Below are 17,630 nucleotides of genomic sequence, written 5' to 3' on the forward strand. Positions count from 1 at the left end.
AAAGAGCTGTGCTTGCTTGTGCCTGGGAGCATGGAATAATAAATATTGTTGAAAATAGCAACAAAATTGAGGCCTCCACTTTAGTGGCACCCACCCCCTCATTTGAAGGAAAGCACTCAGGTTCTCCAAAGCCCAGGGAGAGCAAAGGAAGGTTCAGGTGTTCTTGAGCAGTGAAAGACAGCAGTACATTTTGAGCAGTATAAATCTGCCCTGAGGAATACAAAGCAGACCAAAAGTGTACACACACACATGAGAGAGAGAGAGAGAGAGAGAGAGAGAGAGAGAGAGAGATCAGGGTAGCATTTATTTATTGAATTTATACCCTGTACTTCCTCCCCAAGAAGCTCTGAGCAGCAAACCGATACACAATTTAAAAACAAAAACAAGGACATTCTAACAACAAATACAATTAGAAACATCTAAATGCATTTTCAGTTTAAAAACATTCTAAAAGCACTTGCAATTAAAATATTCTTCTATCCAGTGATCTTGGTGCTTTCAGGAACAGTATTCTTCAGCCAATAAATGTCTGGGCAAACAGAAATGTTTTTTTAATTCCTGCTGATAGTTAAAAATGATGAAAACAGGCACAACTCACAAGGGAGGGCATTCTGCAACTGAGGAACTACCGCTGAAAAGACCCTGTCATGGGTCTGGGTCAACCAGGCCATCTTCAAGTTTCACAGGAATCTTCACGGGGCAGAATGGAAAGGGAAAAGAGACTCGAGGGTCTATCTCTACAGCAGCCTTTGCTAACCTGGTGCCCTCAGGATGTATTTTTGGAACTACAGCTCCCATTATGTCCTGTTCCATTGCCAGTGTTTCAGTACAATACAACTGGCATTCCAGTTCATTTCTATAGGAGGAATAGGAGAGCTCTACTTTGCCTCAGGCAGCAAAATGCTATAGGCTGGCCCCCCCTGCCATCTCATTTTGCTGCATGCATAGAGGCTGGAGCTGTCATTGGTTGATGACTGGTCCCCCTGTCTCTGGCACTGGTTGGGACCAGCAGCCATTTTAACGTCTCCCCAATCCCTGTAATGTTGCTCCAAGTCATTGTGAAGGAACAAAATGGCAGCATCCATCAGAAAGCTCTTTACTCACAGTTCTTGATGCATCAGCTGCCCTTAGCCTGTGTGGTTTCTCTGAAACATTTACGCCATTTAAGAGATGAAGGTCACATTCACACCGTTCATTTAAAGCACAATGAAACCACTGTCAAGGCTTGTTCTAAGGAATCCTGTGAGCTGTAGTTTGTTAAGGATGCTGAGAGTCTCTTAAATGCCCCTATTCCCCTCATAGAGCTACTGTTCTCAGAGTGGTTTAACGGTCAAGCCTTCTTCACAGAGAACTCTGGGAAGTGTAGTTCTGTGAGGGGAACAGGAGTAATCTAACAACTCTCAGTACCCTTAACAAACTACAGCTTCCAGAATTATCCGAGGGAAGGCATGACTGTTTAAAGTGCTATCACAATGGTGTGAATGTGGCTTAAGTGAACCCATGATATTTGGGTGGCAATGAAGGGGGGGATCTGTACATTTCTTCTGTAATGCCTGAACAACAAACAGGCTGTGGCACAAACAGTCCAAGCTGTGTCCACTTTGCTTTAATAATATATATATTGTTGACAAGTTGGGAGCACATTAAACTGAGCAAAACAAGCAATAAGCTGTAGCACATAGTAACAGTAAAACATGCTTGAAGCTGCTTGACACTGCATTATACAGTAGCTCAGTGGTAGAGCACCTGCTTTGTATGCAAGAAAGTCCCAGTTTCAGTCCCCAGTACTTCCAGCGACGGCTGGGAGAGACTCCTGCCTGAAACCCTGTAGAGCTGCTGCCAGTCAGTGTAGGCAATACTCAGCTAGATGGACCAATGGCCTGACTCTGTAAAAGGCAACTTCCTGTGTTCCCAGAGTACATCCTCTGATCCAGTTTCAAACAAATGTTTCTTTTCTTGGAGGCAAATCTCAGAGGAGGGAATGACATTTCTTGGCTCTCTAGCCATTCTCTTCTGGAGCTGATGCATCTCCTGTCATTTTTCATCATTTGTGAGCTCTACGAGGGAAAACAAACACAGAGATAGGATGCACCAAGCACCTTCAGCCAAGGAACGATTCCCAGATTAATGCAAAGCGACTTGCACTTTTAATTTGGTTATTCTCAACTGGTTCTCCCAGCGGGTGGAATCCTAATGACTCATTGGGTTTGATGCTCATCAATCCAGACCATGTTTTCTCTTTCGTTACATTTGCTGCTCTCCAAGGCTCTTTAATTCAAACCGCGTTGGCACCACAGTCTGTGACAGAAATCTGTACCTTTGGCAAAGCCACAGAGTCTAGTTACTGATTCTCCTACTGAGCACTTTGCCCAATATTTGTATGGGATACAAAGCGACTATACCATTACAAGAAGGCTTTATGTGCATGGGTGATTGAGTAGGTCATTTTCAAACAGTTTGGCTTTTCAGCTGAATGAGAGGTCCCACCTGGAGCTGTGTGGAACAACCTCACCTGCATATTTCCTGCTGAATTCTGTAGTGACTGAAATGAGCAGTGGCATATTAAATTTAGGAGCAAATAAGCTGTGATGGTAGGAGATCTGTGATCAGATCTCCCTTTATAAACACACCCCGAAACTATCAATTGAGAGTAAGTGGGGTCATACTATAGAGTTTGCTACCACATACTGTAGTGATGGCCTCCAAGTTGAATGGCTTCAAAAGGGGGAGTTAGACAAATTAGTGGAGGACAAGACTACTAGCCATGCTGGCTATGTTCTACCTGCAGTGTCAAAGGCAGTAAGCCTCCATATACCAGTTGCTGGGGATCACAAGTGGGGAGAATGCTGCTGAGTTCAGGTCGGGCTTGTGGGCTTCCCTTTCAGACACCTGGTTAGCCACTGTGAGAGCAGGATGCTAAACTTACATAGGCTTTGGCCTGATCCAACAGGGCTCTGCAGGCTGAGGTGTGTCATTTGTGTGACACAATATTCCTTGGCTCCCATTACATGGAGAAAAGTGGGATGCAAATGGTGGTAAACAGATAAGCCATGTGGCAATTTCAGCACATGTCTATCTCAGTAGAGGTCTTTTTCATCCATGTTCTCAAGGTGTAGATCTGGACATGTAAATCAATGCTAAGTTGCACTTGAGGATTTGAAGTTTCTGCTTGCGGCCAGTTGCTTGCAATGAGATGAATAAATCTTTTTAGGAGGTGAAACTTGCCAGGGAGAATGTCTCAGCTGGCATGTGAACAAGTATAAATCTGCTGACCCAGTTTAAACCAATTGGGGATTTGGCCCAAGGTATGCCATTACTAAGTGATGGTTTTTAGATGGATGCTGATGGCAACAGCTTAAATACACATCTGGACTCATCTATTTTGTTCTCAATTGACTGTGGTGCTTCAGGGATGTGTAGATATTAAAGACAAAGAAAATCAATTAATGCATAATCTAATCATATCTAACAGTCACTGGAGGTTTGGCTACCAGCACAACTTCTCCCAGTCTAACTATTTTTTCCAACTTTAATGGGGGTTGCTATGTTCATGTTATTTTCAGTGTTAGTGATGTATGATCTAATGCTCCCATGTGGGTATTTCTCTTACTTTGTGTGCTGAAATCTGTCCTCTAGTTTTTCAAAACTTTGCCCCCCCCCCTATAAAATCAGCTTGCATTTGGGGGGGGCTCATTCTCAGGGTATTTGAGAATTCCTTTATTATGGGGATGCAGCGTTTTGAGCTTCCGTTATTTTTGTGAGGTGTCCAAGGGTAGTGTATGTGTTTTCCTGCCCAGTAAACATTTCCCCAACACCCTGAAATTTCTCCTGTTTATCTGCTATTCCTGATCTTAAAAAAAACACCTGATGGGAGGAGCTACCTCCTGACACCTTACCCTGGGCTTAAACTAAAGTGCAGAAATCTGTGGAAGCTGCAAAGTACAAACCACTGGTGAAATGATTTTAAGAAAGAAAGGACACTCGCAAACACCACTTGGCCTTCTTAAAAGCTAAGCACATAAAAAAAAAACCTGCACCCTATTCATGGGAATTTCAGTGAGTTCCCTCTACACACTTTGATAAATTTAGGTGCTGTTTCTTTTCCCATTAATTGATGGGAAAATGCAACATAATTTTTTTTGCACTGCACTAAAAGAATATAAGATGTGCCTGATCAATTGGATCAATGGCCCACCTTGTTCGGCCTCCTGTTCTCACAGTGGCCAACCAGACGCCTGTGGGAAACCTGCAAGCAGGGACCTGAGAACAAGAGCACACTCTCCAAGAACTAGTATTCAGAAGCAATACTGCCACCCATAGGAGCCATCTCCTAGGGGCTGAGATCCCTTTGCCAATAATTTGAAGGGGCTGCTCTCTATGGGTTTGAGCTCCAGAGACACATGCATGAGCGCAAAGAGATGGATAAGAGAGAAAATAGCATGGCTTTTTTGAGCAGTGTTGTTACCTACCCAAAAAAGGAATGCAGCAAAATGTTTGGGTAGTTGGCACTGGCTAATTAGAACATAAGAAGTGCCCAGCTGGATCAGACCAAACACCCTTCTAGCTCAGTATCCTGTTCTCACAGCAGCCAACCTATGGGAAGCCCATAAGCAGGATCTGAGTGGAACAACACTCTTCCAACTTGTGGTTCCTAGCAACAGGTAGAAGAACATAAGAAGAATCCTGCTGGTTCAGACCATAGGCCCATCTAGTTCACTATCCTGCTTTCCTGCTTTCTCAGTGGCCAGACAGACGGCTATGGAAAGCCAACAAGCAGGTCCCGAGTGCAACAGCACTCTCTTCTCTTGTGATTCCCAGCAAATGGTACTTACAGGCACACTGGCTCCAACAGTGCAGGTGGAACCTAGCCATCCTGGGTAGTAGTCGAGGAAGCTTCATTAAAATTAGGATGTTGCCACCTGCTCATCACCACTTTGGATTCTCTTTGCACCTTTGCTCTTTGTCCATAAGCAACAGGCATTGAACAAAACCAGGTCAAGTTGACTCCATGCTGGGCTACTTCAAAGTTGACTTGGACCATGTAAAAGTCTTTCCACCTAGGCTGTAAATGGTTACAATGCTGTCACCATCAAGGTTTCCTCCAGCTCTGTGGAAAAATTTAAATGGAAAGAACACTTAAAGGGGAACTGGATAGCTTGGGGAATAAGCTTTGGGAGATCCTCCAGTTATTTTATTACAAAGAACACCATCGTCCATACAGACTGGAAAGGACAATGAAATATTATGGTTCAAGTAGAGAGGGAAGATAATCAAGATGAGTAAAAATCACCTTTAAAGCACTCTGCTCTTAAAAGCATTCTTAATGCATTTCCTCCTCTAAGCATTGTATTCCAAAGCACCTTTATGTATTGTATATTGAATCTCTTTATATTAAGAGGAGTTAACAAAAGATTTCATCTTTTTTATTATTCTGGAGAGTTTTCAAAGCCTGTCTCAACAATCATGTGGTTCCTTATCTTTAATCTTTCAAGAATCAGAGCAGAGAAATTGTAATGCCGTTTCTTATACTGTACGCTCTCTGACTGCATTATTTATGGCCTGTAAAATTTCAGTTTCACTCAAGGATTACATTTTCCCTTTGGTTGTGGTGAATAATTAATAACACCTTAAACAAATTTGTTGTGCCGACCGTGGTCATTTGTTTGATGGTAGTAACATTTATGGCTTTCTTTATTAATTTTGAGTTCCAAGCTACGGTGAAGGAAGGCAGCACGGGCGTGATTGTCAATCTGACTGTGGAGGATCGGGATGACCCGGCAACAGGAGCATGGAGGGCGGTTTATACCATCATCAATGGCAACCCAGGACAGAGCTTTGAAATCCATACGAACCCCAAGAACAATGAAGGGATGCTGTCAGTTGTCAAGGTGAGCAGAAGGATTAGCTGTGCCTCTTAGACATCTAAAGAATGGCCATAATGTCTTATGTTGCCCCTTTTTGGAAATGCTTTAAATTTTCAGAGGTTTCTGTTGTCAGAGGTGGGGAATCTTAGGCGTATGAATCAGCTGCGGCCCCCAGAGCTCCCTATCAGGCCCTCAGAAATCTCCGCAGGCCACATCCCTCAGTGGTCATGTTTCACACCCTGAGTGTTTTTGTTTGGCTGGAATTTGCCCCTGACCCTTGTTTGGAGGATAGAGGGTGAGTGTAGAAACTAGTCTGCTGTTCAGACTGGGGCTGAAAAAGGTTCACCACCTCTGCCATTGTTCATTTCTAATGATACAATGTTGCTTGCTAAACTAGCCATTGTGGGAATGTTCAGGGGTGCAGGAGAGGATATATTGTGAGATTATATCCTAATCCAATTTGTGCTAACAAGTTCCCAAAATATCAGCAGAGTTTATAGACATTCCCCTTTAAGTTCGCAACGGTAACGTGTTCACAGGTTCGCTAGAACCTCTATAATAATTACTCTGGTAATTTCCCCTTTTGTTCCCTCTTAAAATACAAGACACGACACAGTCTTTATAAAAGTATAAAAGAGTTTACTCACGTTCTGTTCACAATGTGATCCCAGAAGGCAGACAGCTTAAAAAAGGTAAAAGTCACTCAGAATCTATCTTATAGGAAGATAGTACTGTCCTCTCTTGGCTGAGAGCCAAGAGGGCATGTTGCTCCTTCAGAAGATGAAGATGAGAGAGAGAGATATGGCTGCCTGCCCTGTGCTTTTATCATTTACCTGCACAGGTGAGGCCACACCCACCTCTGGTCACATGCAGAGGAAGTCTGTCCCCAGGAAGTTTACCTGCTTGCTAGACAGACATCTCTCCCCATGTTCTAACATGTACACTCTAGGAATGTTGTCATTGACTGCTCCTGCGTTTTTACATCCCACAGCCATGAAGTACCCAGCAGGAATTTTCTGAGGGGAGTGATTGATTGCTGTGAGAAATGTGGGAAGTTTAGACTGTGTGGAAAGTTTAGACTGTGTGTTTCAGACAGTTGTGTCTCCCTCTTGAAGAGGGATTTGAGCAATTTGGCTGGATTTTTTTTTTAAAAAAAACAAAAGTACAGAATCACATAGAAGGAAGACAGAACTAGTGATTGGCTACGGGCCACAATTGGCTTGTAGTCTGCAAGCTGACTACCTTTCCTTTAAATTTATCTTTAACTATGAGAAGCAAAAGGGATGTGGGTGGCGCTGTGGGTTAAACCACAGAGCCTAGGACTTGCCGATCAGGTCGGCGGTTCGAATCCCTGCGATGGGGTGAGTTTATGTTGCTCGGTCCCTGCTCCTGCCAACCTAGCAATTCAAAAGCACCTCAAAGTGCAAATAGATAAATAGTTACCACTCCAGCGGGAAGGTAAGTGGCTTAGTCATACTGGCCACATGACCCGGAAGCTGTACGCTGGCTCCCTCAGCCAATAAAGCAAGATGAGCACCGCAACCCCAGAGTCAGTCATGACTGGACCTAATGGTCAGGGTCCCTTTACCTTTACCTATGAGAAGCAAACTTGGATTTCTTCTGGGCCTTCTTTGACTTACCAGAGGAGGATTCAGGAGCTGCAAGTAACTTATTGGTCTGAAGGACCTTGTGTTGTGAGCATCAACATAAGTCAACACAGGCTGTGGTATGTGCATCATGGCTACCAGCGTTGGTGGCTATATTGCACCCTGACTGGTGGACTGCAGGAGGGTAGAGAGCTGTTGTGCTCAGGTACTGCTTGTGTGCTTCCCATAAGCATCTAGCTGGCCACTGTGAGACTAGAATGCCAAACTAGATAGGCCACATCCATCAGGCCTCTTTCTGCATTCCTACATAGGATCAATCCAGAACAGGAAACATTGAAAGAAGTGCCTGCAAGTTTCTAGAACTCATGGTTGCACAGACAGGGAGAAATCTGTTTGAAAAAGAGGCAACATTTCCTGTTTACCACTGATGAGAGACTAGCAATGGTTTAACCCAATATACAACAGTGTGTAGTAAAGGTATGGAATTCGCTCCCACAAGAGGTAGCAAAGGCCACCATTATGGATAAGATTAGGCAAATTTATGGACAATAAAGCTATCAGTGACTATTAAACCTGGTTGATACATTCTATTTGGCTGGCCACTGTGAGAACAGGGTGTTGGACTAGGATGGCATTTGGCCTGATCCATCAGGGCTCTTTTTATGTTCTTATGTTCTTGCTTTTCAGCCTTTGGACTGTGAGATTTCAGCTTTCCACACACTCCTGATCAAAGTAGAAAATGAAGATCCATTAGTTCCAGACATAGCATATGACACCAGTTCCACAGCAACTGTTCAGATCACGGTTCTGGATGTCAATGAAGCCCCTGTTTTCCACCCAGACCCAATGACTATCACCAAACAAGAAAACATCCCCATTGGCAGTGTTGTGTTAACGGTCAATGCCACAGATCCAGACACCTTGCAACATCAGACTATAAGGTGAGTAGAATATTTCTGAATCCCAGTAATTTCTCATGAACTTGATATTTTTAAAAAATGAAATGCTAATATTGAGGTTTGCAAATATTTCACATTAACAACCATATGGCTTTTATATTTGATTGATTGATTGATTGATTGCTGGGATGCCTGTCCTAACACATGTCCTGATTTGAGCACTGTCAAATAATTTAGAAACAAAGACTGAAAATTGGATAAAGTTCACGTTGACAAGACCAATTTGAAAATCTGGATCTTGATTTTCAGAAAGGGTACTGGGACCTTGATGCTCCTATGCTTCAGGGTCACAAAGAAACATATAAAAGTTGGGAAATCTGTTCAAGTTCTCTTGCTTTAAATTATGTGAACGTGTAATTTATTCTGCAAAATAATGTTGGACAAAATAGTTAAGGCAGGTAACAGGGTGGGGTGGGGGAATGCCTCCTTTGTTTAATAGGCCGAATGATATTCATATTTAGTTCTCACACTCACTGGTGAAATGATAGCTATTTGCCCCAATTTTCCAGTGCTACTGGGAAATAAATGTCCTTCAGTTGAAGCATTGACATTAAACAAAGCACCTACTTTTAGAAGGGGGAAAGACCACCCAGGATCAATTCTACAGAATGATGTCTCTGATAATATCACACATGTAGTCCCTGTCTCCAAGGAAGTGTGTGGACTATTAAATGCTGCCATTGTCTCATGTTTAAAGGATAGAGAATCAATTACAATACTATTTTGTGACATATGAATGTGGTTTCCTGTTCTGAACCTCCTGCGGCCACAGTATGTGCAAATATATCAGATTATTCTCATCTACCGGCACTTTTGCACATCCCTGTGGAGAGAGAAACTATAGGTTTTTCACTCTAAAATTGACTGGCTGTTTGGAGTAGGGATAGCTTGGGAATATAGAAACAGCAAATTCTGTGATAGCCAGCTGACATCCAAACTGTCTGCAACTGGCATCATTGTTAATGACATGTAATGCATGGATGTATGTGTGGACCTTTGAAGATGATTGCCACTCCAATCCACAGCCCCATGCATTTGCCAGTGTACTTTTGGAGTCTCTGCTTGCACAGGTGTGGCCTTCACCATTGCTTTTAGTGCACGAGGAAGCAGCCCACAAAGTTTCCTCAAAGGGGTTGTGTCTTTCATCGATATCAGCTAGAATTATCTTTTGCAGCAAGTGCAAATTGCAAATTGGGGTGGCTTATGCTTTCCAGAAGCCCCAGAAGCAAGGAGCTTGGAGGTGACTCAGGACTTTTGCCTAACTTACCTGTTTGGGCTTCCTTTTCTTTGAGCATTCTTCCATCTCTGAAATCCCGTCTCTGCCTTAACATTTCTGGACCCACTTTAGAGCAATCCTGCAGAACTATAGCTTTGACACTGCAAAATCCCTACTTTCTCTCAGCCTTGGGCATATCTGTTGGGCCCTACCTTCTCTCAGCCCTTCCACATATCTGTTTCCACCCACCTCTCTATTATTCTTGAAAATGGACCAGAGATGTCCTTCTGCATGCCTGGGATTCCTTGATTGTTTGCATGACACACAAGCCACAGAACTCCTTAACAGGGTCAACAGCACTTATTTGCTATGCATACATGACAAGAAGACCAATCCTGGGTGGAACCTCTTACATGTCCCTGGGAGTGATATAGGAGCAGTCATATGTGAAGTGGGGACTTACTCTCTCACATTTTATAGAGTTTATATTTGTAACAGGAGACCATAGCTGTTGCATTCCTCCAGCATTGGTGCATGTCACGAGGGTGGCTCCAGTTGGCAGCATGCACAGCTGCTACATTCTTTCTGCCCATCTGTTTCTGTTCTGGAGGAATCAGTACTAACTCCTGTGCTTAGCAATATCTCAAGCTAGGGATGGATGGATAAAGCTGCCCATTTTGATTTCTTTCTGTTTCTAATTATTGCACATTGTCCTGAGTACACACATTCTGTACCCAAATCTAGCAACACTCTTCACAGAGCTATTGTTCCTAATATAATGCAATTTTGTATGCTATATTAACAGATATGTGTAACTTTATGCACACTTTCTCCTAATATACATATTTTTGTATACATGTTTTGGTTGGAGAACTGCATTCCAAAATCCCGAGAAGTGCAAATTTTGAAGGATGGCTGAACTTCACTTCATGTATCACTTTATGAAGTGCATATTAGGTAGGTTCACTCCAGAGGGCACAGGATGGAAGATGGAGTTCTGCATTCTCATCTTGTAGGCATTTGAGTCTTAGATGGCCTGTTACCCCAAGAGCAGTCAAGCTCTGAAAGGGGCTGGCTCAGAGAGCAGAGAGTTGGCTCAGCCCAGAAGCACATAACTCATTCTGCTAAGAAAACGTTTCTGCTGATCATTGCACTCGTGGTGTATACAAACAAGCAGTGGAGTCATTTGGGTGCATGTGGCTTGAGTGAAGCAGAAGTGGAAACAATGCAAAGGAGAATTTAAGCAGATACGAACGTTGCAAATTGCAATGTTAGGTGAGAAAAGTTAGGGTAGATAATTAGAGGGTTCAATTCCCCATGTCGTTAAAACACCTAGTTAAAGCAGAGTATGAATATTTCATGCACCTGTGTCAGAAATAACTATGAGCTCTGCTCTTAACAGGTGTCATCTCCCCTGTTTATTATTTGGGGGAAATTTATTTATTAATTTCAGGTTTACCCACTTCATTTTGTTTTAGTCTTTACTCCAGGAATTCCTGGTGTCATTTGCTGTTCTCAGGGGTGGCTGCTGATGGATGGACAAGTGCTGAGGAATTTCTATTATGTGTCAGAGCATCAGTATATGACTATCATCACCACCGCCAGCTACCTCCCAGGTGCATCACTTAAAACCTAGCTTGTATTGAAGAAGTCCTGTATTCCCTGATGTGGGTTGGCCTTTTTTATTACAAATATGGCGCTCAAGTTATTGACAGGTGTAACTATTTCCAAGGGAGCTATTTTGACAAGAACAGGCTCATTAATTATTTGCAGTGTTTGATCTTTCACAGTGGAAGGGATGCTGTCTCCAGAGACCAAAGGTGTGAGACAGACTGTGGGCTGCTATTATCCTCAATCTGCCTTGAATACCAGATCCCTCCAATGCTCCCCTCCCCTCCCCCCTCAACCATGCCCAGCGATATTTTGGCAATTCCTATAATGATTATGTTGCAAATGCAAATCACAGCTGGTATTAATGGCTCGTCGGGGCGCTCGTTTGCTTTGCAAATAGCATAACCTAGCCAGACAGAAGGGCAGAAATCCCCTTGGCCATGTACCACCAGCCGCAATCTCCTGCCGAGGAGTTAGCAATCTTGAATAACAATGGCGCAGAACCTAAACGGAAGAGGCTTCCAGAGCTCATGACATCACTTAGACCGTCTCTTGCACTGCCAAGCCGCAGGATCTTTCTCTCTGTTCCCCCTAGGAAAGCTTTGCTTTCCTCAGGCTGAACATCTCAAAAAGAGCAGCAATAACAACATGAAAAGCAAAGCCATGAGGTTGGGGGCAGAGGAGGGTTTGGAAGGTGGGGGAACCAGCTGAATATGGAAGAGGCTGAGAAAACTGAGTGGCTTCACAAGATCATACCATTGTACTGAGGGATATTTCAGCTAATGTTGATTTTAATCACCTTTTGAATGTTTTTAAATATCTGTTTTTATTGGGAATTTTTAAAATGTTTTATTATATAATCGTGTAAGCCACTTAGAGATTTTCTTACAATGAAGTGGTATATAATTTTTGTTAAGTAAATGAAAATGAAACTCTAACTAACAGTTCCCAGACCAATATGTGAAACCAAACATAGCTGCCCTTCTAAATTTGCATTATTTAAAATTTTGCAATGCACTTCTCCAAACCCAACCCACCACCAAAACTGTGTCCCAAACAGCATGCATTAGGGGAAAATGTGCACAAGAATGCACACATTGGTGGAAATAATGCATGAAAATGCATTATGTAAATTGAATATTAAAAGTTCTATTTATTTATTACATTTTGATACTACCTTTTCCTCCAAGGAGCTCAAGTAGGTGTACATGGTTTCCCCCTCCCCGTTTTATTGGGGGAATCTGAAGTTGATAGAGTCACACACACACAGCCTAATTGCGCAAGACTTGGAAAATGGTGCAAACTGAACACTTGGAAAATGAGACCCGGGGGTGTGTGGATCACATGGACTGATTTGGTCCAGTCCTCTGACTGCTATCACTGGATTAGCTTTTCACAACTGACTGCTGAAATCTGAAAACCAGCAGTTGTCTGTATAATATTCCCTGTTATTAACAGAGGCCTAATGGAAACATGTGCTTGTATACTTATTTAGCTGTTGTGGGTGAAAATGTTCCTGGAAAGCATTATTCCTGAGCTGCACAGCTATTTAATGCAAAGGGAGCATCTTCAGGTTGCTTGGTGAATAACTAGGAGATTCTCCAGACTCCTGGTAATGAGCAGCATAAGCTAGCCTGATATGTGCAATGTTCAGAATGCAAGAAAAATAGTGTACTCAAACACTCGGGAACATTGGCTTGGGTGAAATTAAAATTAAACTCTCCCTAGTTTGGAGGAAGAAATATCACTGGGCAGAGGACATCACCATCCCTACTGGGTTTCTTTTTACGTTTTTAATTTTGCTAGTGCTTGCTTTGTCCATCTTTCAGTTACAGGATATTGCCATATTAAAGTTTCCCATTCTTTGAATGCTTTTCCATCCTAAATTTTCTATTTTCTTGCTGTTACCTGTCTTAGCTGCAGCTGGTAGCATTGATGACAAATCTTTATATGGTATAGCTGAATGTTGATCATTAGATGCAGTCCCATCTCTACTGTTAAGTTAACCACAAGTTAAGTTTTCTATTTATTGTGTCATTTTTCTTAGACGTCTGGGGAAGCAGGACCCCAAACCATTTATTATGCAACAGTTAAGCCAAGCTAATGATTAATAGATTCCAAATCACAATTCCCAACTTTGATTTCTTAATCAGGGATTCCTGTCAGTTTTATAACAGATTTAAGAGTTTAATTTTGAGTGCCTCTTCCCCATCTCAGAATTGTTAATCAGAACATGTGTGTGTGTGTGTGTGTGTGTGTGTGTGTGTGTGTAAGAGATGTTAAAGGCCAAATTTTATAATGTTCCCTACCATGGGAAATTAAAAGAAGAACCTCATTCTCAGAAATCCATTATTAACAGTAGATCTTAATTAAACATATTTACCAGCTTCAGAAATATGTCTTTATGGAAAGATCCTTCAAGGTATTTCTTTCCACCATGGGCTCAACAAGTCCAGAGCCTTCCAAGAGTTAAGGCTTCACACTAAGTATAAATAAGTTGTTTACTGCACTGTAGTGGTAATTTTTAATTAAAGCAATGCTCTCTGCTTTCATATTTTATTGTGGCAATATATTTTTATTACCTACTGTGCTTCTGGAGTTTTAATTATTTATGTAAATATATTACTGCAACTTTCATTCTCGGGAAATGATGTGAGTTGATCTTTCTCTTGCAAAGGCAGGAGCATGGTTGATTATGGTTTTGCAGCATGTCTAATTGATTAAATAGCTATATTTAATTGGCACACATATTATCTGAAAATATGGGTATGTGATTATATATATATATATATATATATATATATATATTCAACATCATACTGTTACAAATGTTCCATCTGCACAAACATATCAGCTTGCCAGACAGATCAGCCCCCCCTCTCCCATTCACTGTTCTTGGCATTCTCCTGAACCCCCACATCCCTGGCCCTGAGCCAATTTCTAGATGGTTTCTACACACACCTCTCTTTTCTTCATCCAGACAAGCAAAAAGCATTACCATAGTTCAGGGACTCAGCAAAAACTTACAGGATGTAAAGCAGGAGCATTGCAAGATATGGCCTGGGTAGTATTCTGAGGGCTAGATTTGGTCCCATGCCTGAGGTTCCCCACCTAGATATGATTCTAGATAACTTCTTAAAGAGATTCCAGGTGAGAAATGAGTAGCTACATTTATCCATGGTAGCAAAAAGGAGAAAGTTATGTGGAAACTAAAAATCCTTCTATGACTTGATTTTTATTTGGCAAAAGTCTACTTCATCCACTGGAGAAAAGTAATGCTATTTCATGGCTGGTGATCTGGAGAAAAGCCATGAAGCTGCTTGAGGTGGTCTCTTTGGTATAGTTGTGTGAGGAGATGCTCACATTGAGGAACCCTTCCAAATTTATTCTACGTTCATTGAACGAATTCCTGGATCAGTGTTCCAGAGCAATTTTTTACTGATTCAGTTTTCAAAATATACACCAAAAGAGGAACAACATTTATACCATCATTTTAAAACCATTTTCATTTAGAGAGTGGGTGGGGAGAGAGGAAAACCCTACTAAAACCAGCGCTAACAATAACTCAGCATAACTTGATCATTTCACATCTATGATTTGATATAGCACAGCCGGCAATTATCAGCTGCAAGATGCGGGAAATGCCAAGGGAAAGCTTCTTGGAAAAGTGAAAACAAATCAGATCTGGATATTTAATTTATGTATGTAAAGAGATGGAGTCTGCCTAAAACCATTTACAGGGGACACTGATCTGCTGAAGTTCTGTTTGTGAAGTAGCTCTTCAACCCAACTCCCAAGCATTGCAGAAACTAAGCAGAGCAAGAAGTAACTTACTTCTGTTGTCCCTACTTATGCTGCCAATCACCAGCCCTCTGTGAGCAATGAAAGCATAAGCTATGAGTCATGAAACTAATTCTAGAAATGTATTTCATACTCTGCTGCTGGCTTCATCAAGCAGAGCTGAGCACTCTCTGTCAAAACGTGATGGGAGCTGAGAACTATCATTCCTTGCCGTAATGGCGTGGGGATTAATTTTTCACTCTCTTTATTGTAGGCATGGACCAATAAGCTTGCTGTTGGATTACTCAGCAATCTCGTTTCAAAAAGCACCACACACACACACACACACATACACACCTAGAGAGTCTTGAGCCAAAAGTGTCTGCATGTATGCAGCTAGGCACTCATTCATTGCTAAAAATGCCTTCCAGAGTTTGAAAAGCTTGCCTCCAGGCTCTTAAGTCAGACAATTTCTTTCCTTGTGTAGACAGAAAATATAATAAATCTATAGGCCTAAATTAATAGCCTCGCTTCCACCTCCTCAGTAGTCTGAGAATTTTCATCTTTTTAGCTGAATGTTGGAAGACTCGGAACAGATAAAAGGAAGTACTTATTCACACAGCACATAGTTACCTTAATGAACTTGCTCTCACAGTGGAGTTGGATTTAGGGCAGTGCAACTGGTTCCGCTGAGCTGGGCACCTAGCCCAGGGGGCACTTCAGGGCATCACAGCTATGATGTCCTGAACTGAGCAGGGCACCACTGAAATCTGAAAGACCAGAGTCTGCCCTCGCTCACAGGAGGCAGTGATGGCCACCAACTTGGATGGCTTTACAAGAGAATCAGACAAATTCATGGAGAAGAAGGCAATCAACAACTTCAGGCCACAATGGCTATGTTGTGCCTCCATGGTCAGAGGCAGTGATTGCTTCTGAATACCTGTTGGTAGAAACTACAGGAGGGGAGAGTGCTGTTGTGCTTGGGTCCTTGTGTGAGGGCTCCTGTTGCTGCAGATTCTACAAAATTATGCAAAAGGAAGTTAAAAGAGTGGACTAAACATATATTAGCTAACACTGTGCAGCTCTTGCCACACGTTGAAGTGGCTGTTGTCCCTGAGTGTCCTGCAAAACAACCTCCCTCTGTTCATCCACTCTCAGAACACCTTTGTCCCTGCTGCTCTTATGGTTCAGGCAAACACACGAAAAATCCTTAAGAAAGCCCAGAGCCTTTCAGTAGCACTAGCAATTTTTCCCAGAGTCCTGCCTCTATAATTGCCCAATGAGATGGCATTTTATGACAAGACTGCCTCCAGTAAAATGAGACACCCTTTCAAAAAACCACAAAAATACCCACCCTCCTCCCTACCATTTTTCTTTCAATAACCTCATGCAGCATTTGTTATTAGAATTGCACTTAGGTTCGTTTAGGAAATGGTTGGAACATATGAGCACTCATTTTTCACCCAATAGCTTTCTGTAATATTACAGTAATAGGAAAAATACCTCATGGAGTTCAACTAGTGTTTTTTCTATTAACTTTGTAATAAGAGGTCCAATTTCTGTAAAATAGCTTCTGAGTGTAAGTGAAATTATGCACTTTGTTAGGCAGCAGAGAGACCATAAGTCACCCATGAACTGAAGTTCTTCAGAGCTTATAACCAGCAGTAGGTCGTGTGCCCATAATGTAAAGCTTGATCATTACATATGGAAATCCAGTGTAAGGAGCAGAACGCAGGTTTCATCTCTTGAAAGAAGCCATAACTTTGGAGAAATGATAAACCCAATCTTAATCATGTAGCCAAGCTAATTGTTTGCCAGCGGAGACCATTTATGTATTTATTTAATATTTCCAGTATTTACAGATCACTTTTCACCACAGAAGGTCACAAAGCAGTTTTACAGAACAATCAATGAAACAATTCACCCATCAAATAATTTGGTGTTTAAAAGAATTAAAAAATATGACATAGGCATAATATTTATTTATTTCATTTCATTTCATTTCCTCCAATGATTTCAAAGAGGCAGACATTGGTTAGTAGTCAATGCTAGTCATACTCAGAGTTAATGAACATGAGTGTTGTTGTTTAGTCGTTTAGTCGTGTTCCGACTCTTCATGACCCCATGGACCATAGCACACCAGGCACTCTTGTTCCATTGAGTTTTCTTGGCAGGGATACTGGAGTGGCTTGCCGGTTCCTGCTCCAATGAACATGAGTAACTTGGTTCAATTATTTCAATGGGTAAACCTCCTATTCTCATCCCCACCCCAATGTTATGTAGGTTATGCTCAGTGACAGTGAATGGCTCCAGGTGAGACTGACGGCTGAGTCCCATCCCAGCACTCTAACCACTACACCACTCTGTAATATGGCACATACATGTCTTGGGTGGCCATTAAAATGACACATAACAGACTGGCAAAAAAGAAATAGTTAGTCTGAAGTATATGGCCTATGGAATATCTGTGTTATTTTCTGGGGTAAGACAAAATCTGTCAATTTGGGGAGAGAAGTGAATCATTGTCACTGTGGAAGAAGGTGAGGGGGCTCCATTTGCTTGCATTTAGCTGAAAAGCTTTGCCACTCCTTCA

At 42.0% G+C, this 17,630-nt stretch overlaps 1 protein-coding gene across 2 annotated transcripts in view; it reads left to right on the plus strand.

The window, feature by feature from the left end:
• Positions 1–17,630, plus strand: part of CDH13 (cadherin 13) — a 680,788-nt gene that overhangs the window by 602,088 nt on the left and 61,070 nt on the right. For both annotated transcript variants that reach the window (XM_081016580.1, XM_081016581.1), the window contains exons 9-10: positions 5,706–5,888; positions 8,159–8,412. In XM_081016580.1, coding sequence (XP_080872706.1) covers positions 5,706–5,888; positions 8,159–8,412 — 437 coding nt within the window. The remainder of the gene's footprint in view (positions 1–5,705; positions 5,889–8,158; positions 8,413–17,630) is intronic.

Source organism: Podarcis pityusensis (genome assembly GCF_964106645.2).
Source record: "Podarcis pityusensis genome assembly, chromosome: 8".
Taxonomy (NCBI): domain Eukaryota; kingdom Metazoa; phylum Chordata; class Lepidosauria; order Squamata; family Lacertidae; genus Podarcis; species Podarcis pityusensis.